Below are 23594 nucleotides of genomic sequence, written 5' to 3' on the forward strand. Positions count from 1 at the left end.
AATTTCAAATAATCCCATGGGTTGGGTAATATCATGATACCCATTTTACAGATAAGCACAGGAGACACAGAGAAGTTATGTAGCTTGCTTGAGGTCACATAGCTACTAAGTGTACTGAAACGGATTAACAATCTGGCCAATTCATCCAATCAAATTCATCTGTTCCTTTTCATACTTAAAAAAATCTTAACTATAAACAAGAATAATTAAATAAAACATTACCACAATTACCACCATCACTGTCTGAGTTTTTAGTACGTATATACTGTAAAAGACTGTGCTCAGCATTTTATATGTAATATCAAACTCACTGCTTACAACAATCTTGTAAAGTAGTTATTATCACCACCAAGCCCTTATTATATAAAATTTAAAGGGACTTATTTAAGAAAAAGAAGAAGATCAAAATTATGAATAGTGAAATGACAACAAACTCACAATTATCAAAAACTGAATCTAAAAAACAAAAACAAAAACAAACTAAGCAAACAACTAGAACAAGAACAGAATCATAGCTTTGGAGACCATATGGAGGGTTATCAGTGGGGAGGGGGAAGGGGTAGAAATGGGGAAATGGTGCAGGGATTAAGAAGCATAATTGGTTGGTACAAAATAGACAGAGGGATGTTAAGAACAGTAAAGGGAAAGGAGAAGCCAAAGAACTTATATGCAGGACCCATGGACATGAACTAAGTGGGGGAGGGTTTCTGGAGGGAAGGGGGATACCAGGCGGAAGTGGGCAAAAGGGAAAGAAATTGGGAAAATTGCAATAGCTTAATCAATAATATACACTTAAAAAATAAAAAAAGATAAAAAACTGAGGCTGAGGGAAGTTTAATTAGTTGCCAAAAAACTAGCTTGATCTGGGGTTCAATTTTAAGTTCCAAATAAAGCCTATATTTTTATCTACAGATTTAGAGACCTGTAATAACACCTGAGGCTTCAAAAGAACAAATACATTCCCTTAAGAAAACAAAAACATTACATACATCTGTATCAGGTATACAATCTTCTGGTTTGTCCATAAATACTGCAGAGACTGGAACAGATGTATTTTTGGACATCATGAATTTTAATGGAACTTCATGGAAGATTTGATTTCTCTCTCTCATTGTCATTTTCTTTTGGGGAAGTGGTGAATTAATATAAATCACTTTAACTGGTTTTGAACCTTAAAACAGAAACAGAGGAGGGTGATTAGTTTCTAGTAGTTATATTGAAGGGAAAAAAACCAAGATGTATGACAGAAGGATCACTAAACAAAGAGACATAGGACAGGAAAGTGGTAGCACAAATCCCATATATTTGCCATCCTTGAGCTAGAAAATCTTTAATGTCCCTTAGAGATCTGAGGACCAGAGAATTTGGCAAGAAAAACATGCTTTCTTTCTAAAAATTTTTAAAAAGGATCTCTGCTTTTATTGTTATACTTTTACCATCATTAATACCGAGTTCTTATAGGATTATGTTTTCAAAAAAGAGATAAAATTTTTACCACAGAGAATATATTCTATTTAACTCTAATGGGTAGTTTTGTTTCATTAGACACAGTGCTTCATTTATTAAAATTATATTGTTACATATAACAACAGTATTTCTGGAAGATAAGAAAAAAATTATTAAATATGAACCAAAACAGAAGTGGTGTAAGCTTTTGTACACAGGAATTTACATGCAATTATAATTTTACTGTCAATAGACAGATTACCATATGCTCGTAAGTATAGCCCTATTTTAATTCTGAATTCCAATAACAGACAAGTAAATAAGTTCTGGAAACTCATCCATTTGAGGCTATCTAATAAAGTATTATATTCTTTTCATTTCATTGAAAGATAAAGAACCTGACCATTTCATGTATTTTTGGTCACACTAAACCATAATTATCTAAGACCTTTCAGCCTTCAACATGAGTTCAGACTCTGTATAGCTAATAACTCATTGATCTGGGTGTCAATTCAATAGTAGCACTATCTGTATAAAAAGTTCTATTGAATGTAAATGTCAAACTTACATCCTCATTAATTCAAAACTTTTATTTTTGTATTTGACAACTGACTATAATTAGACCACTGAACTAAGAGCATTACCTGACATGGGAAATCACAAACCTGCAACAGGTATTACTTGAACACACACTGGAATTTCCCACTGTTCCTTGTAGTCCGGTCCATGATTATTTAATAAGGCAAATAATGATTGACTAGTTAGAGCTATCTGAGGGTGATATCTTGAAACGAGCTTCTCTGCATTTGGATCTTTACTAATGTCCTGAAAAACAACATATGACTTGTTACTTCGTTATATTTATTAGAAATTTCTTTTTTTTTTTAATTAATTTTTTATTGTATTTTTTCCCATCACCATTTAGTCCACTTATACCCATCCCCCTACTCCCTGGGAAATTTCTAGTGAATAAAAAGAAGGAAGAAATTTAGGAAGGGGACTTCAGAATAATCAGATTATATGTACTTTATAAGGTACGGAAGACGACTTACAAAGATCCCAAACCACCTTCATACTTACAGAATGCATAGCTGCAGCTGTCTGTTCTGCTGTCTCAGTGGTAGATATGTGATCTTTTGAGAGCTGCAACTTTGCAGGCATTGAGGGAAAGACTGTTTTTACATATTTAGCGCTACCCTAAATAAGAAAAAAAAATGTTTATTGCATAAATCTTGATTATTTTTTCCTAAGTATCCTTTCATCATAAGGAACTTTGAAGTTAAAATTCTTCATTCTACTATATGAAAATGTCATATTTAGAGCCTTCGTAAGTCAAGACTTTCATGTTTTTTGCTTGACAACCACTATATATACATAAAAAAGGGTCAAAGACAAGGGTGCCATAGAATTTTCCCTGCCACTTTAAATTCTAAGCTCTCATATTATGAGGTACAAACCACTATGACTGTGTGTAAAATTCTTAAAAAAAAGGACTTCTTGGTTATATTCAGTAACATTAAGATGGGAACTAAGAAAAGAAAATCAAGAAGTAAAGTGTATAGTGACATTTTTTAAAACATCAAGTAAAGGTACCCATAAAAATAAGAGACACATTTATACTGCATATTTTAGACGCTGTATCTCATTACTGTTCAAAATTTAAATACAAATGTTATGTGATATATACTTTCATATGGTAAACCTTACCAATGCAAGAAGAGTTTTTTCTAACTTTAATCCCATCTCTATTCTGAATGGGAAGAATCCCATTAAACTGGTGACTTCATGGAGAGCATAGAATTCTGGATACTTTTTCACTTGGTCAACGTAAGCTCTTAAAATTTGCTAGAAAAAAAAGTGAAGAGAATTTCATTTGTATTGTTAATCTAACAAAAATAATTTAGTTACATGTGACTACACATTATTAATTTCAAATATAGCTTCATTTCATTAATCAAACTTCTCACAGTCCAGGTATATTGTATATTTTTCACTTGATTTAATCTCCTATTTTTCATTACAATTTTTTAAACCTAATTTCTTAAAATACTGATATTTAATAATACTAAAATTAGCAATTGTACTAAAATTTAAAATCACATGGAAGACATATTTTCTATACTATTTAAGAAACTGTCAAGGAAATAAAGCCCCATGAAAATTTCAAAACACTTTACTGCCATAAAAGCAGTTATATGAATAATTAGAAATAAATAAATTTAATATCCTAAAAAGTTTGCCAAGCACAAAGAATTAACTTAGTTATCTTACATGTCATTCTAATCTACAATCTAAAAAATAAATGAGAAATGTAATTAATTCAAACATGGAGTATTTTTCTTCTCTCTAAACCATTTTCAAAATATTAATAACTTACCAGGAAACGTAATCAGAAAGGAAATAAAACGTGCGGCTTTACCCAATACTGAAAGGAGCACAGCAGTTTTGGGTGGGGTTGGGGTTTACAATTTTTAAAATACAAAGACATTATCTTCTAAGGTAAATATTTTTTCTTCTTGTCAATAAACCTAATCTGAACTTTTCAGAATATATTTTATATCACAAAAGGCCTTAGTAATAAGCATGTCTTTATACTATATGTATATCTCCTTTCCCTTCAGACATTTATAAAATCTGTCAAGTTACAAATCAACAGCTTTACTACAGTAATCTTTTCAGCTATAGTTTCATATCTTCTTCTCCTCTTAATCCACACTCCCAGCCATCTTTCACATTTTCCCCTTCCATCCATGCTTTTCAATACTGCCCTTAATATCTAATTCAAAATATTACCTGCAACTAAGGCAGACGCAGGTTAACATGGAAAAGTTGTTTGTTTTTTAAAAAACGCCAGTCAACTGCAAACTCAGGTCAGTATATCATATTCTTTCTTCATTTATAACATTAATTAACGTTCACCTCTAACATTTATGTCCTATATCAGTCCATTGCGAGAATTTGAACATGCAGAGGCAAGTACAAAAGAACTACATAACATAGAGACTATTCTGTTAGATATTTACTGACACATCTTTCTTGGTAAAACTGCTGGATGTCACAGTGCTTTTAACTGAGTTTTCCTTAATTCAATAATTATGATAAAAGAAAGTCAGAGGAAAACCTACAATAATTTTACACTTATAGTCAAAGGATTATTAAAGGTATTTCACAACTGGTAGGTATTAAGCAACTAAAGAAACATTATTTGATATATTTAATTTAAAAGGTTTTTTTAACTAACCACTTATTTGCCTTGAAAAACAACTAAGAGTGAACCAAGAAGATTAAAAGATTCAGGCTGTTCCCCACCACTGACCCTCAAAATAACTTGGAAGTTAAATACACCAAAAACACAAGGATACACACAATACAGATCTATCATTACAAGGAAAGGTGAAAATGACTCTCTCTCTAAATTTTATACTGGGCCAAGAAAAAAATGGTATCATAAATGTATTTTTTTTAATGAAAATTTATAAGGGGTGACATTGGTTAATAACATTATGTAAGTTTCAGGTGTACAATTCTATAACACAACAGCTATATATCTCATTGTGCACTCACCACCCAGACTCTAGTCTATTTCTGAACTCCTTTATCCTTTTCTTCCCCTCACCCCATTTCCCCCTGGTAACCTTCATAATGTTGTTTGTATCAATGAGTTTGTTTGTTGCTTTCTGTTTTATACCCCACATGTGAGTAAAGCCATATAGTTCTTGTCCTTTTCCATTTGGCTTATTCCACTTAGCTTGATACTCTCAAGGTTCATTCATGTTGTCCCAAAGAGCAATATTTCATCACTTTTTATGGCTAAGTAGTATTCCATTGTATACAGACATCATATATGTTTTAAACTTAAAAGTTTAATAGATATTAATTCTGGCAGTACTGTTGAGTAGGTATCTTGAATAGCATTCCTAGCGAAATGACACTAGACCCTAGATCCTAGATAAACTACAACAATTTTTATGCATGCTGGGCTTAGTAAAAAGCAAGGAGAATCTCCAAGGAGAATAAATAAATAAATAAATAAATAAATAAATAAATAAATAAATAAATAAATAAATAAATAAATAAAATTAAATCACCTAGGGTGAGAAGAAACAGGAGCAGTGAGCAATAAGAAAACCCATAAAAGGTGAGGTGGCTTGAGGGAAAATGCCTCAACTGATTCTAAGATCAGGTAGAGAGCTGAATATGAGTTTAGCACATTTAATCCTTGAAAAACAAAAATCTGAACAGGTATTTGTAGTACATCCTTGTTCACTGCAGCACTATTCATAATAGCCAAGAAGTGGAAGCAACCAGTGTCCAGCAATGGATGAACAGATAAATAAAATGTTCATACCCATACAATGGAATATTTATTCAGCCTTAAAAAAGAAGGAAATTCAGAAAGACATTATGATAAATAAAACAAGCTAGTCACAAAAAGACAAATACTATATGGGGGCACCTAGACAAATTCAGACAGAAAGTATTATAGAATGGTGGTTGCCATAAGCTAGGAGAAAGGGGGAAATCAATAATTATTGTTTAATAGGTGATACTATAAGAAAATTACATTTGGACCCTGGTTGGGTGGATGAATGGTTGGAACAATGCTCCACACACCAAAAGGTTGTGGGTTCAATTCTCGTCAGGGCACATACCTAGGCTGTGGATTTGATACCCTGTTTTCTCTCACATCGATGTCTCTCTCTCTCCTCCCCTTTCTCTCTCTCTAAAAAAATCAATAAACATATCCTTGGGTGAGGATTAAAAGAAAAAGAAAGGAAGAAAGAAACACACTCGGTCTTTGTTCCTGTTTTCTGACACACAGTTTTTAAAACCTGTGCAGTCCTGAGTGATAACATCTTTTTTTATGCTAATGGCTGACTGGTGGCCCCTAGAGAGCTATAGTATGGTTGCCAGAAAGACCAAGGCCTGACTAGAAGGTCGGAACTTTTAGTCCTACTCCTGACTTCCAGGGAGGGAAGTTAGTCACTAACAGCCAATGACAATCAATCATGCCAACAAAGTGAAACATCAATAACAAACCCTATACAATGGGGTTCACTGAGCTTCCAGGTGAACACATGGAGGTCCTGGAAGGGTGGTGTGGCCGGAGAGGGCATGAAAATTCTGTGCCTCTTGCCTCATACTTTGCCTTATGCATCTCTCTCTCTTCCATTCAGCTGTTCCTGGGTTGTATTTTCTATAATAGATTGAAAATAGCAAGTACTTTCCTGAATTTAGTAAGCCATTCTAGCAAAGTTATTGAACAGAAGAAGGGTTCATGGGAATCCTAGGCTCACTTACTATCTGGAAAGCTGGAGAACGGGTTGGTGTGGGGAAACCCCACCCCCATACCCCACAAATTTGGTATCAGAGTGTTCAGTAGGAACAGTTCAGCAATGGGTATAGTCTCACTTTTATAAGATAAAGAGTTCTGGAGATTGGTTACACAACAATATGAATGTATTTAATGCTACTGAACTTGACACTTAAAAATGGTTAAGATGGTAAATTTTATGTTAGGAGTCTTAAAAATTTTTTTAAAGGAAGGAAATACTGACACTATATGATTGAACCTTGATGACATTATGCTAAGTGAAAGAAGCCTATCACAAAATAAGAAGTATTGCATATGAGGTACTTAGAGAAATCAAATTCATACAGATATAAAGAAGAATAATGATTGCCAGGGGTTGGGAGAGGGGGAAATAATGACATTATTCAACAAGTACAGAGTTTCAGTTTGGGAAGATAAAAATGTTCTGGAGATGGATGGTAGAAATATGCTCACAACAGTGTGAATATATTTAATGCCATTAACTGTCCTTAAAAATGGTAAATTTTGTTTTGCTTATTAATTTATTTATTTATAGAGGGGGAGGTAGGGAGAAAGAAAGGGAGAGAAACATCTATGTGAGAGAGAGACATTGATCAGTTGCCTCTTGTTCGCACCCCAACTGGGGAAGGAACTCACAACCTAGTCATGTCCCCTGACTGGGAATTAAACCAGTAACCTTTGGCTTTGCAGGACAATGCCCAACCAGCTGAGCCACACCGGTCAGGGCTGTTATGTATATTTCACCACAAGAGAGAGAAACAGAGAGAGAATACAAACAGAAGACTGAAGTCTAACTCCATATTTGGGAATCCCAGAAAGACAGAGTTGAGAAAATGAATGTGAAGCAATAATTTTAAATGGCTGGGAATTTTCCAGAACTGAAGAATATGAATTCACAAATGGGTGATAAAATAATGCAAATGTTAATAATAAAGGCATCTACTAACACTCATTCAGTCTACCACATTCCATTCCTATGCTAATGCTTTGCATGAAATATCTCATTTAATCTTTAGAATAACCAATGAGGTGGGCAGCACTGTTTTAATAAACAAATTTAATGTGTTCAAAAAAAAAAAAAAAAAGAAAAAGGAAAAAAAAAATGAACCAAGTAGGATTTTTAAAATATCACATTGCAATAAGACTGTAAAACACCAAAATAAAGAACGGTTAGAGAGAAAAGACAGATTCCCTAAAGAAATGACTTTAAACAGGTAACACCTTTTAGTAGCAATAACATGAGCCAGAAAAAGAATTTTATTTTCAAATATTAAGAAATACAGCAAACCGTCAACTTACAAGTATGTATAGAATAAAACTACCTTCCTAGAATGACAGCAAAATAAAAATATTTCTAGATTTAAAAAAGAATTGTTTATCACCAATAGACCATCATTAGAGGAACATGTAAATACAGCATTTCAGGAATAATGAAGAGGGTTTCAGATTGCAGATTTGAGGAGTAAGAAATGAAAAGACAAAAATTTTTAACTAAATTACACATTGTATAAAATAGCAATGTAAGTAGATTAAAAAGAGATAGCATTAAAACAACAGTATCAGTCCGGAGGATGTAATGAAAGTCAAAATGCTCTATGGTCTTTGTAGGTATATAGATTAATAGAACAGAATAGTTAAGAAATTGCCTCACATATCAATGGTAACAAGGTAATTCAATGAAGGGAAAAATCCATTGTAAAAATTTCAAAGTAACCACTAAGAGAAAACAAATACACACACAAAAAAAACAATGTATAAACGCCAAATCAATAGACAGGAGAGAAGAAAGGGGTAGGGGGAGTCAATCCCTTTAAAAGAAGTAAAAAGAAGAAGTTTAGAAAAAGTAAGACAAGTAGAAATCTCAAGCAATCCATATACATCAATTATAATAATAAATGTAAATGAATAAATTAATTAAAAGATAAGCAATGATCAGATTTTATTTTAAAAAGATTAAAAGGCAATCTAAACACTATTTTAAAAGATATTTGTAAAATACAAAGTAATCCCAATGAAAATCCTACCTAGCTTTTTTGTAGAAACTGACAAGCTAATACCAAAATTTACATAGAAGTGCAAAGGACTGATAAGAGCCAAAACAATTTTTTAAAAAAGAACAAAGTTGCAGGACTTCTACCACATGGTTTCAAAACTTCTAACAAGACCAGGAGGTATTGGCATAAAGTCACATATATAGATTATTGGAACAGAACAGAATCCAAAAACTGACCCACATTTCCATGGTTACAAGGCAATTAAACAAGGAAAAAATAGCTTTTTCAACCAATAGTTTTAGTTTCTCAAAATTGGCACTATTGACATTTTAGACCAGATAATTCTTTATGGCTGTCCTGTACGTTGTAGGATACTTAGCAATATCCTTGGCTCTACCCACTAGATGCCAGAAGTACTCCTTTCTCACTTGGGATGACCAAAAATGTTTCCAGACATCTGCTGGGAGGCAAAAAATCACTCTTAGTTGAAAATCACTACTCTAGACTAGATATCCATATAACAAAAAAATGAACTTAGATCTAAACCTCACATCTTGCACAAAACATAACTTGAAATGAACAAAGACATTCACATAAAAATTAAAACCGTAAAACCTCAAGACCAGAGTTTCTCAACATAAGCACCATTAATATTTTGGGCTGGGTAATTTTTTCTTGTGGGGATGTCATATGTATTATAGAATTTTTAGCAGCATCGTTGGCCTCTTAGTCAGTAGATACCAGTATCAGTCTTCCAGTTGTCACAATCAATTATGTCTTCAGACATTGATTAAGTCCCCAGGGTGTGGGGGAGGATGTGAGACAGGGTAAAAAGAGTAAAAGTGACCCCAGAAGAGAATCATTTGGGGTCAGCATAGTTCCATGCAAGAACACATAAAAGCATCAGCCATGAACATTATGAAAAATTAAACTTCATTAAAATTAAAATTTTGTTCTTTGAGAAATTCTGTTTAAAAAATTAAAGAGCATGTCACAAATTGGGAGAAAACTATACATAGTGGACTTGTATTCAGACTATACAGAGAACTTCCAAGACTCAGAAATAAAAGCCCATAAAATCAGTAAGAATTTTTAACATTTTCACAAAATATATACAAAGCCAATAAGCACTTAAAAATGTTCAAACATCACTGCTTATCAGAGAAACAAGAATTAACACCCTTATGAGACACCACTACATACCAGTTAGGCTGGCTAAAATTTAAAAAAGTTAACAGTATTAAGTGTTGGTAAAAGGGTAAACTGGAGCTCATATGTTGCTAGGAGATGGTTACAACTATTATGAAAAATTAGGCAATTTCTAATAAAATGTGATCACATTTGCCCTGACTGGTGTAGCTCAGTGTGTTGAGCATTGTCCCGCAAACCCAAGGGTTGCTGGTTTGACTCCAAGTCTGGACACGTGCCTGGCTTGCAGGCTGGGTCCCTGGTTAGGAATGTGGCAAAGGCAGCTGATCAGTGTTTCTCTCTCACATCGATGTCTCTCTCCACCTCTTTCTTCCCCCCGCCCCCCTCTCTAAAAATAAATTAATAACTTAAAAAATATTCAATAAAATAAAATTTAACCACATTTGTCATGTGAGTTAGAAATTCTACCCCTAGTTATTTACACAAGAAAAATGAAAACATGTCCCCCCAAAAACCTTGTACAAAAATGTTCATAGTAGCTTTATTCATAATTGCCCCAAATTTGAAATAACACAAATGTCCATCAACAGTCAAATTAATAAACCACTTTTGGCATAAAAAATAAAACAAAATGGAACAAATTACAGATACTTGCATCAATGTGAATGAATATCAAAAAAAATGTTGAGTGAAAAGAAGCCAGACACAAAAGAGTACACATTGTATGTGATTCAATTTTCATGAAACTCTAGAAAGGGCAAATCTAATCCATGGTGACAGAAAGCATATTAGTGGTTTCCTGAGGACATGGATGGGAAAAGGAACAGAGATATTTTTAGGCGATGAAAATATTTCACATCATGATTGTGGTCAGGGTAATACAGGTGTATACATTTGTCAAAACTCACTGACATGCACTTAAAATGAATACTTACATGCAAATTACACCTCAATAGAATCAGTTAAAAAATTAAATGTGAATTAAAGTGGAGTTTATTTAGTATGTAACAATATAAATTAGTATAAACAATATAAAGGTAGTATGAACTTTCAAAAAAAAAGTAGAGTAGGGAGAACATATACAATTTTTTCTCCAAACTGTTTGCAGTAATCCTGTGGATTGGTAGTATTAGTATTGCTATTCTAAAGCTGCTAATGATGTAGGGTAAAGCAAATGAGACATGTGATATTTTTCCTTTAGATATATATCTCCTAGATCCACCTACCCAAGAGCAATGAGCATCTCTAGTGCATCCTAGTCTTGAAATACCATTCTCCACTTAAAAACACAATAAACAACAACAACAAAAACAAGAGCTCTGGAAAATGGCTGATTCTAGGGTTGGCGAGAAAATGTTCTAAATGAGCCTGAAAGACTATAGGAGTGACTCACAAGTCAATATGCAGAGTCTCTCGACTGGCCAAAGTTGGTATTATTTGAGCTTCAAAATGGTTATTTGTAGTGGACTAGAATCCACTAAATATGTTTAATTCCAATACTTAATAATATTTAAAAAATAAAACACTGATTACCATTGGAGAATAAGAAGGAACCTATTCATTTTTTCAAAACTGGTATATAAAGGCAAAGAATCCAGCTTTTCCCCCCTGCTATATGAAGGGAAAACAAAGAGCAGATGAGGGGAAACACATCTTAATAAAATTATTCTGAATAATAAATAAAAATCCATAAAGCAATAAGAATCTACAATTTTGCAAACCCCAGTAAATGAATGGATCTAGGAACTCAACTTCACAAAAAAGAAACAACCAGATATTATGTGTCACCTAATTAAAGAATACACCACCAATTATGTGTTCAATCCCTTTGGCAAGACTAATTCTAATCAAGCTCTGGATCCCATTGACAATTTGTAAGAAATATAGGAAAAAGAGGAACCTGTTTAACATCATCATGAATACGCAATCAAAATCTACGCTGTGGGAAACTCTACAGGTCAAATGACCCAGGCTCTTGAAAAGATCAAGTTTCAGAAAAAGAAAGGGATGGAGGGGGAACTTGTAGATTAAAAGAAACTTTTATGATATAGAGGAAAAAAACTTCCAACATAGTATACAACCTGTAACATTTTTGTATTTAAATATACAAAGAACTCCCACATATAACAAAAAGAAAAAGGAAATCCAGAATAAAGTGTAAAACCGGGACAGTCAGTTCACAAGAAATGAGCATCGTGCATAAGAAAAGATGCAGTCTTATTAAATATACAGCAGCATGGCCTCTAGATTGTCTGAAACTAAAATGACTTTATCAAATGTTGAGGATATGGAGCAACAAAACTTTCAAACACTGATAGATGAAATGAAAAGTGGTGTAATTACCTTGGAAAAAGTTTGACATTATATATATGCTAAAGTTGAAGATATGCATTTTCTACAACCCAACAAACAGTTCCATTCATAGTTATATGCCCAGCAGAAATGTCTGCACATGTGCACCAAGAAAATATAGAAATTTTCATGGGAGCATTGCTTAGAATAGCTCCAAACTGAAAACTACCAAATCCTGATCAAAAAAGAATATACCATAGTACATGATTTTGAGGTGTTAGTACAGCATTCCTATCATTTACATACATGATGAAAAAAACTATTTGGTCTCTAAATTGATAATACTGATACTTCCATATGCATTTGGCAGGATCATCACATACTTTAAAATGCTATTGCCTATTACTCGGCAGTTTAAGGAAATGTTAATTTTTTTTTTTACCTCTGTGAAGAGACGTGCATCATCAGAAAGCATGTTATAATCCTGTGCACATTTCTTTGCAGAATTCTGTAAAAACTTTAGGAATTCAGTAACTTCTTCATTCACATGGTTTTTCATATCCTAATTTTTTAAAAAGTAGACATGTTGTAGAATAAGCAGTTTCGTTAAAAACAATCTCTTCTCAATCACTGCACTGATAATTTGGAATTAAAAAATAATTAAAGAATTAAATAATAATTATTAAATAATTAAAATAATCACATCCAAAGCAAAAACCACACAAAAAAGCCTAATTAAAATTATTATATAATAATGACAAACTTGTTACTAAAAACGCCTCAAAAATAGAAAACGACTAATACTATAATGCACACTTTGAAATTAGTAAGCTTATTTTATAAAATGTTCTTAATTAACAACAACAAAAAAACCACACCCAAATGGAAAAACGAACAAACAAAATGAATAGGGAAATTATAAAAGAAACAGAGATGGCTTATAAACACATGAGAAATACTTATTTTATTAGCAATCATCGTAAATTAATGTAAAGCAAGGGATCACCATTTCACCCTATTAGAGGAGAAAAAAAAAAGTAATGCCCACTATAAGTGAAGATATTGAAAAACAAAACAAACAAAAATACCTTCTATACAATACTGGTACAAACAAATTGGTTTAAACTTTTTTGCAGAACAATTTACCCATGTGTAAATGCATATCAAAGCCTTAAAGGCATGTATAGCTCTTGATATGGCAGATTTATTTTAAAATTTTTTTATCTTAAGGAAGCAATCATAGATAAAAGCAGAGTTTGCAACAATGTCAGTACAGCATCATTTATATGGTTGAGTTTGGAAACTACTTAAAGTAATAAACAAAAACTTTGAATTGGTTCTTTGACCCATGCAAAGAAAAAAACAAAATGCCTGAACTGCACCAGAACCAACAAAAGAATGAAAGCACCAATTTGTCCATCAATTAACCTCCCTACATTTTCCATTTTTGTTCCTATGATTGCACCTAAAAACACAAAAGCAAATTTAAAATATTTCCTAACTTTAATTTTTGTTTTTTACTGAAGCTGAAGAACAGAATACATACCAAGTACTGCAAGTAGTCATTTTTATTAATAGCTTTGGAATTAGGAGGAATTTTTGCATATTTAACCAATAAGTCCACATAAGTCCTCTGCTCTCTCTGTGAGAAACGAGAGAAACGAGGATAAGGAACTCTTGGTTTTGGAAGAAGAATCATTCCAACTGTGGTTTTAACTTTTTCCTTTGCTTGATTTGCTGAACTAACTGCCGGCTCATTTTCTACAGAACTTGCTGAGGCATTCAAATTTTCTCCTATACGCCTGGAAAAAAAAAATACAATTTACAAATATGTGCTTTTCACATGAAGATTACTATCATGGAACTTTATGATTCTTAATTACCAGGGAGAATATAGCATGATTAACACAGTAAATTCTGAATTATTATCTAACTTTGCCACCTGCATTTTCATGTTTAGCTATTTGGTGTAAATTAAGTATTCTGCAGGATAGGATCGCAGTGCAAACTCACCTTCAATTATCTGATGGAGAGGAAGAGGCTTAATCCTTATACAAATTATTCAATTTGTAAGATTTTTCCCCTCTATTGAAGAGAGGTACTCTTGCCAATTATATATGTAGATATTTCATGTTTACATTTTAGTTGTTTTATAATGTTAAAATTTTTCAGTAAGACATATCAGTTACTATGATGAACAAAAGCCATAGAGAGCAGGGTACGATGTGGTCACAAGCTTGAAGTTAACTAATTCATTGAGATTCTAATTCACTGGTTTCCTCTGCTTTAATGGTTTAAGAAATAAAAAGAAAATTCCATCTGTGTGTCATATTTTATGAAAGCAGCAGTGGTTTTAGAAAAGTGGTATAATCCTCTATCACTCGTGTACATGGCTGAATCCATGGAAATGACTTTACGCTTGTATGGATACAAAAGAGAAATCTTGGCATATCTATAACGAAATGTACTGGAGTGAGTAGCTAGAGAACCTGTTACCATATTTGTTTATGAAATGCTACCCTCAATTTAAAAAAAAAATCACTTACCACTCCAATTCAAGTGTATGAGTACAAATTTCTTATCTTGTTCATAATCTGACTTTATTCCTGATATTCAGTTGTTATAATCTACATTTTAAATAAGTTTTAAAGTACACACACACACACAAATATTTTCTTAGCCTCAACAACTCTAATTTCTATGACAGTAATTATTCCCTATGATTTGGTTCCAAATTAAAATACAACGATAATCCAAGAGAAAGGAAAATTAATGAGAAAGAGAAATGTTTGTTGATTCATTCTTTATTCCTCCATTAATTAATATTTATTGAGTGACTACCATGTGCCAGACCTATGTTGGGTACTAGAGATATAAACAGAATTGAGCACGATACAATCTCTACTTCCTAGGACCTTACAATCAAGTAGATCAAATGAATGGGGAAGAAAGAAAAGTAAATATGTACATCAATACAATGTGACTACGGAGCTCTCAGGTTTCCAAACTGAACACACTGAATGGGTGACTGAGCAAAATCCTAAGGACATCAAGATCAGGGATTAAGAAGGAGAGAGGGGAGGGGCAGGAAATATCCAGAGCAGTGGTTCTTAATTTGATAGTATTAATTACCTGAGGGCATTTGGAAGCCTGTGGATGCATCTGGGTTGTCAAAAAAGAGGGAAAGAATTAAAGGCATTTAGAGGTGAGGAATACTACCTGCTGTAATGTATGATGGTGCCCTGCACAACTTTCAAAGGTCTCTTCAGGCTTTCTGTTATCATATACAAATAAGTCTTGTCTGTTATTACTTTTATTTTTTTATTTATTGATTTGGGGGGGCGGGAGGAAGGGAGGAAGGAAGGGAGGAAGCGAAGGAGAACATGGGGAGGAAGGGAAGGGGAGGGGAGAGAAGGGGAGGGAAAGGAACATCAATTTGCTGTTCCACTTAATTTATGCATGTATTGATTGATTCTTGTATGCACCCTGACAGGAGATCAAACCCACAAACCTGGCACATTGGGATGATACTCTAACCAACTGAGCTACCCATCCAAGGCTTGTTATTATTCATCTTAACAATACATTTTACTCTCTTTGATTTTCTTATGATTCTTTAATAGCTGTGATTTTCAACCTTTTTCATCTCATGACACACATAAACTAATTACTAAAATTCTGCTGCTAAAAAATGTACTAAAAATGTATTTTTTGCTGATCAGACAAAAATTAGGTATACTTTTGATTCATTCGCACTGGACAGCTATTGCTTTGTTGGCTGTTGTCATTTTTTAATTTAACAATGTTAGGGAAAAGAGGTCAGTGCCCCTGACAAAATAGTCAGGTATTGCATATTTTAAAAATTCTTGAGGCACACCAGTTGAAAAATCACTGCTTTATAGTATAGTTTAACTTACTTCTTTTAAATCCAACCTTATTCATTTTAGCTGGTGCATTTGACTACTTTATTGTATCTTCTAGTGCAGTATTTAGGCAGTTAAATATTAGAATATAAATTATTCTTTCATTCACATTTATATATCTAAGACATTATTTCTAAATATTGTATCTGTAGTTATTATTAGCTATGAATTTCAATTCAGGCTGGTAAAGGAAGTATCTTATTTCTTATAAATATTTATGAAAAATGGAAGGGCTTTGGCCTGATAAGGTTGAGAATTACCAACCTAGGTATGTATCTGGACAAAGGGTGAGTTAAGCCCCATCCAAAATTAATACTGACTTGTTTTAGATCATCTTTACAATATTAGAATAAATGTGGTAAAAATTCCAAAGTTTTTAGAAAAAGACCTAGGTTCGCAAAATAAAGCAGAAATATTCAAGACCACTCTCTTAGAGCTAAATTATGGATGGAAAACTAATCAAGAGAGGTGGTTAGTGAGTGGGAAAAGAATTATGCAAATTAAAATTAAAATGCTTAGACAGGCTCTGAAAATAATAGAGGTGAAAGAAGACATAATAACTAAAGTTTCTCCAATAACTGTATATAAATAAGCATATCTTAGGTTAACAAAATGAATATTAACTGCTGATCTTGGGAGAAATGTATCACAGCAAATTGATTTCTCACTAGAATATGTCTTGAGAGCTATTCAAACCTAACAGTATTGTGTCCACAACTCTTAACAATACTGTTTCACACGTGTCACTCTGAATATGAGAACATGTCTGTCCTTGTGGCACAAACTGGCAAATTTAATTAAGCTGCTGCAGCAACAAGATGCTGACTCAGATATGCCAGAGTAGGAATGTCAAGAAATTCTAGCAGTTTAAATTGGCTACACTCAGCAAAGAATGAAATGGCAGCACATCAAGATCATTTCTGTGTGCAGTGCTGTCAAAATCTTCATCAGGGTGCAAGCCAAAAGCATCTGACAGGGTTTCTCTATCCACATTTACAGCATTATATTTTATATCAGTTGATGGTTTGAAGTTTTCCTTCTTCATTTTGTCTACTACTCATTCTTCTTTTTTTACTTAAAGTTTCTACGGAAAAAAGGACGAATTCAAAACTTCAAGTTTCCTAATTTTTAAGTCTACTGGCTTGGGCAGCTTCTTTAAGTAGCTTTGGAAATGGTGCTTGCTTCTAGTCTTCATCTGAAGTCTACCTGTACCTCCCAAATTTGATTTACTTTTCTATATTAAACATGTTAAAAGTTGATTAATGTTTTTCCATTTACAGCTACTTCCTCCCTTGTTAGAAACTCAGTATAAATGCCTACAACTGGACACTTTAAAAAAAAAGGCAAATGTTTACCTTTCAATGAAGAATTGCATAAAAACTTCACATTGTTGAAAGTCATGTAATTAGTGATATTAATACTTCCCCAAATGTTCGAGTATAAAAATACAAAATTAAGGCTACAAAAACTTTATATTCTCCCTAGTTTCCAATCAAGAAAACCGTTGTAAATTAATACAGTCTGAAAATCCAATCCTTACTGGAAAACTTAATAAAACTCAAGGTTAGCAATAAAGACTAGAAATACATGAAATCAATGCCTTTGTCTTTATTTTTCTATACCAAAAGGTAAATTATAATAACAAATTATTTTGTGCTATATAGAAATCTAAAGAAAAACAAGCATATTCTAGGGGAAAAAAAATCTAGGAGTTAGGTGAGCCCAAATGCCAGTAAGATGTCCTCTCCCTTACATAACCCAGGTTATAGTCTGGCACACCTGGAATATACTGAACAAGAAGTGGACTTGTAAAGAACCATTAAAATAATTAAGAAGCAGTGGCAGGATAAGAAAATATTAATATCAGAAATTTTTAGTCTGATAAAAAGAAAATGAAGACTGAGATAAAAATTCTTAAAATTGTGAGAAATTTTTTTTAAGGTAAAGCTCTGTGTTCACTAAGTACCGGGATACTAGAATTGATAGGTATTTTATATTTAAAAAAAAAAAGACAATTCCTTATTTAATTATTAAGTTTTAACAAAATTAGTTATCCCTAAGACACAGTACAAGTTGAATAACAGAAAAAGCTTTAACAATATATCCATAGATGCACATTCATAATGAATCTATTGTCTTACTCGTCTGTAACTGGTATTAGCCAAGACATGATTATGCAGTTCGGGAAGAATATTGCTTCTGAAATTGCCTTTTAATACAACTTTTGCTTGCTTTTATGTGAACCTATGTGTTAATTTGATGGAATCAAAAAAAGCACTTGTTTCATTAGTGTTTTTAAGGCAATCTGGCAATATGTATCAAAATAAAAAACACAAACCTACCGCTTATAGAAATTTATCCTAGTCCTTATATCAGCACATGTATAAAAAGGATGCTCACTGTTTATAGAAGGAACAGAGATGACCTAAATGACCATCAACAGGGCTAATTAACTGATTTCACAGACACATCCTCAAAGGTTCAAATTCAAAAGGTTAGGCTGAGAGTGCAAAATCAGTTTTTTTTTAAAAGATCCAGAGTCTGATGAGCCTGCATGGTAAGCCTAACAATGAAGGTGGCAAACAAAACTGAGAAATAACCAGTCACCAGACTAGGAGGAAAACTAGGAGAGTAATATATCTCCATAGTCAATAGCTTACTGACCTTGAGAGGAGCAGTCTTAGTAGAATAGTAAAGGTGGAAGCCAGATAGAGTAGGATGTTCTGTGAAAGCAATTCCAGTGAGCTATACAACAAAGGGAAGATTTTTATAGATTTTTAAATCCCTTCTCCCAATCTGTCTTTTGATTGGAGTTCAATTCACTTAAAGTAATTATTCATAGGGAAGGACTTATTATTGCTATTTTGTTGTTTCTGAACATTACAGTATTTTTGTCCCTCATTTCTTCTCAGCAAGCATATACAAATCTTTAAATGAGTCTAAGTATAAATGGACAAAGAGGTAAGAAAGTAACTAGGAGGGAATCTGGAGTCCAGGTATTAAAGACAGGAAAGACATGAACACTTAAATAGAGATATACCTTGTAGATTATTGTGGGTTTGGTTCTAGACCACCTTAATAAAGCAAGTTTTGCAATAAAGTGAGTCATACCTTCAATTTGTAAAAACACAACACCTGTGAAGCCCAATAAAATGAGGCATGCCTGTACTGATCAAGACAGAACAAAGATATAGGAATAAGAGCGGATGCTGATTGACAGAGAGGGTACTGAGAAGGCAGGAAAAGATGGGGTCCCTTTCAATGAAGAGACTGGAAACATACTTTCTCTACTGCAAAAGGAGTGGACAAAGGACGAAAGTAAACATTGAGCTCCCCTAGGTGAGCTTCCTAATTCCTCATTTGGCATATTTACTCCTTTCTCGTAAACCTGATTACTTGGTTTCAAGATTCATCCACAATACAGGATAAATAACCAATCACAAAGGAAGGAAGAGCTGTTAAGAGTTAGGCAAGCAGTGAGAAGGGCAAATTATCAATTAATGGGCATTTTCATACCAGAGAAGAAAAAAAAAAAATCTGGCAATTTAGCATTATTTATGAAAATATAAAATATTTTTCTAATAAAATATACCATCTAAACAATTCAATTTATATGAACTTATCTCAGAAATGATTACAAAAAGTTCATAGATGTAGTTTATAATTTCAAAAGAGAAACGCGAACATTTTACAAGACTAGCTAAATGAATTTAAAAGTATATTTGCATAATGAATATGCAATTATTAAGAAGATTGAGTTATATGCAGATACATAGAAAGACATAGGAAATATTATTTTAAATGAAAAAACTGTAAGTTTTATAGTATTATATAGTATTGGGTTAGCCAAAAAGTTTGTTTAGGTTTTTTCCTTACAATGGCTCTAGTAGTGCTTAGTTGTCCTTAACTTCATTCAAAACAATCTGGTTACATTGTATTGTGACAGCTGTCATATCTGTGTGCATTTAAAAAAAATATATCAAAATTGGTAAATTTTTGTGCAGCCATTTTAATATTGAAGATAGAAAACATGTGACTTTTTTGCCATTATGTTTTATTATTTCGAGAAAGGTAAAAACAACTGAAATGCACAAAGAGATCTGTGCAGTGTATGGAGAAGGTGCTGTGACTGATCGAACGTGTCAAAAGTGGTTTGCGACGTTTCTTAGTACTACTGAAATTTTGGCCAAATAATTCTTTTCTGTGGGGCTGTCTTATGCATTAGAAGATGTTTAGCAGCACCCCAGACCTCTATTCACTAGAAGCCGATTGCAGGTGATAGCCAACATACTCAAAATATTCAAATTAATAAAGTTATTGGTGAAAATAAAAAACGTTTTGTATTTTATGGAAGAAACTAAACAGACTTTCTGGCTAATCCAAAATAATAGGAACCTATTTTTGTTTTAATATGTATCTATTTGTTCAAATGTGGAGAAAGGTCTGAAAAGATATATAGGAAAGAGTGGTCATCTCTGGTACTGGGTTCCTCTGTTTTTTAAAATTTTGTATTTTTGTAATTTAATAGTAGATATAGATAGATATAAAATTTGAACTATCAGAAAAAATAACAACCAAATATGGAAACTGTTAACCAAATGAGTAAATATATTACCTGGTAGATAAAATGCACAGTTCTTTTAAACTTGGAGCCATGGAATGATCTTTATAATTTTCTCGAGAGAAAAATGTCTTAAAGCCATTTTTTGAGGAGACATCCCTGTGAAACAGAGTAATTTACTTGCATTTGACAATTCAAAATCTCATGCTAGAGTAAGCAGCATAATGGTATCAAATTATAATAACTACATGCCCTCTACACCCCCTTTCCTACACAACCACCTCTTAATAATTTAAAATATTAAGTATGTTTTATTATGTTATTACAGTTGTTCTAATTTTTTACCTTCACCCCACTCTGTCTGGTAACCCACTTCCCACCAGAACCGCCCCCCCCACCTTAGTTCATGTCCATGGGTCATGCATGAAAGTCCTTTGGCTTCACTCTTTCCTATGTTATTCTTAACATTCCCCCTGTCTATTTTGTACCTACCAATTATGCTTCTTAGTTCCTGCACCATTTCCCCATTTCTCACCCTTCTCCCTCCCAGCTGATAACCCTCCATAAGATCCCCGTATCTATGATCCTGTTCCTGTTCTGGTTGTTTACTTAGTTTGTTTTGTTTTTATTTTTTAGATTCAGTTCTTGATAGCTGTGAATTTGTTGCAATTTTAATGTTCACTTTTGATCTTTTTCTTAAATAAGTCCTTTCAACATTTCACGTAATAATGGCTTAGTGATGATGAACTCCTTTAGCTTTACCTTGTCTGGGAAGCAATTTATCTGCCTTCCATTCTAAATGATGGCTTTGCTGGATAGACTAATCTTGGTTGTAGGTCCCTGCTTTTCATCACTTTGAATACTTCTTGCCAGTCCCTTCCTGACTGCAAAGTTGCTTTTGAGAAATCAGCTGAGTCTTATGAGAACTTCTTTGTAGGTAACTCTCTGCTTTTCTCTTGCTACTTTTAAGATTCTCTCTTTATCTTTAACCTTTGGCATTTTAATTATGATGTGTCTTGGTGTGGTCCTCTTTGGGTCCAACCTGTTTGGGACTCTCTGTACTTCCTGGACTTGTATGTCTATACCCTTTGCTAAATTAGGGAAGTGTTTTTTCATTATTTTTTCAAATAAGTTTTTAATTTCTTCCTTTTCCTCTTCTCCTCTGGCACCCCCATGATTCAGATGTTGGTACATTTAAAGTTGTCCAAAGGTTCCAAATACTGTTTTTTTTTTCAATTCTTGTTTCTTCTCTCTGCTTTGGGTGAATGTTTATTTCTTCCTTTTGTTCCAAATCGTTGATTTGAATCCAGACTTCCTTTTGTTGGTTCCCTGTATATTTTTATTTCACTTTGTATAACCTACACTTCTTCCTTTATTTTGTGGCCATATTCAGTCATTTTTCTGAGCATCCTTATCACCAATGTTTTGAACTCTGCATCTGATAGGTTAGCTATCTCTATTTCATTTAGTTCTTTTTCTGGGGCTTTGTTCTGTTCTTTCATTTGGGCCATGTTTCTTTGCCTCTGTGTTTGTTTCTGTATTGGGTAGAGCTGCTTTGACTCTGTGTTTTGGTAGTGCAGTTTAATGTAGTAGGTGTCCTGTAGGAACCAGTGGCACAGCCTTTCCATCACCCAAGCTGGATACTTGAAGTGCACCATCAATGTGGGCTGAGTACACCCTCCCCTTGTAGTCGAGGGTTGGTTGCTGTTGGCAGACCAGTGGGAGGGATTTACCCTGGCCAGTCAGCTGCAAAGACTGGTGTGACCACTGACCACCAATATCAACCATCTGTGGAGGATCAACTGTGCAGGGGCAGGGTGGTGTTCCAATGTGATCTGTAGCTGTCTACCCTGTGTGTTGGCCCTAGGGTTTCCCGGGTGGTACACACCATGGTTAGCCCCCTCCTGTGTTTTGTCTGGGGCACCCTACTGAGCTATAAAGCAATCTGAGATGGCTGCTACTTGTGCTGAACTTGGAGATTCCCAGGGGAAGGCAAGCTGTGAATCTAAGTTGGCTGCTGCTAGTGCCAGGACTGAGGCTCACTGAGGCCAGCTGTTGCTTGTTTGATAGGATTTAGAAAGTTCTGAAGCAGGAGCCAAGACCAGCCATTCATATGAAAAAACAGCTTGGGTAAGCCCATAAGTTGGGTGGGTTGGAGTTTCTGGGGATCTCCAAGGCGGGTCAAGTAGTGTTAGCTGGGTTGATGGAGTCTCAGATGTGGCACCAGCTTGCCAACTCTGTCTCAATGGATGTGGTTTAATTCCATAGTTATCAGGAGTTCCATTCAACTCAATTTCCTCACAGTTTTGGTTGATGGTTGTTCTATACAGTACTTTAGTTGTAATTTTGATGTGGTTTTGCAAAGAGGCCAGCTTGATTGGATTCCACCTCTTAATAATTTTAATTCCATATACTAGATGTATTTGTTTAGATATTTTCCTTCTTAGATAGCTTTTAGCCTAGGCCCATTCTGAAATTGTCGAATTCCAACTATCAGCCTTACGTTTCCTTTAGTAACCAATTAAGTAAATGTCAGAGATACTAAAGAGTTAAAGACAGTAGAGATTAAAGTACAATAAAAGGCCTGTCAGGAGCATGGCTCACCTCTGGCTCCGGGCACAAAATTATCTTGGTTACTGACAGAAAATGCTTCTCATTTATATTTGTTTCATGCACTACAAAGACTGCATTATCTTTCTATTTTCCTTAACTTGGCAAATGTGATAAATGGCGTATTTCTTCTAAAACCACTTCTAAGGTCATATATAATTTTTCGTAACATAAATAATTTAGAGGCTACTATAGTCAATGCTTTCCATTAGTATACATCCAATAAATGCCAGTTGAATAAGGGAATTAAAAACCAAAAACACTAAGAATAATTAACCTGGTAA

At 33.6% G+C, this 23594-nt stretch overlaps 1 protein-coding gene across 1 annotated transcript in view; it reads right to left on the reverse strand.

Annotated features, from left to right (window-relative positions):
* Nucleotides 1-23594, reverse strand: part of ICE2 (interactor of little elongation complex ELL subunit 2) — a 59830-nt gene that overhangs the window by 33951 nt on the left and 2285 nt on the right. The window contains exons 3-9 of the mRNA XM_090272020.1: nt 20755-20859; nt 13763-14018; nt 12659-12778; nt 3154-3291; nt 2527-2643; nt 2112-2271; nt 990-1171 (exon numbers count right to left, since the gene is read on the reverse strand). Of these exons, the coding sequence (XP_090128146.1) occupies nt 990-1171; nt 2112-2271; nt 2527-2643; nt 3154-3291; nt 12659-12778; nt 13763-14018; nt 20755-20859 (1078 nt within the window). The remainder of the gene's footprint in view (nt 1-989; nt 1172-2111; nt 2272-2526; nt 2644-3153; nt 3292-12658; nt 12779-13762; nt 14019-20754; nt 20860-23594) is intronic.

The sequence above is a fragment of the Furipterus horrens genome, unplaced genomic scaffold (assembly GCF_987537825.1).
Source record: "Furipterus horrens unplaced genomic scaffold, mFurHor1.1.pri manual_scaffold_3, whole genome shotgun sequence".
Taxonomy (NCBI): domain Eukaryota; kingdom Metazoa; phylum Chordata; class Mammalia; order Chiroptera; family Furipteridae; genus Furipterus; species Furipterus horrens.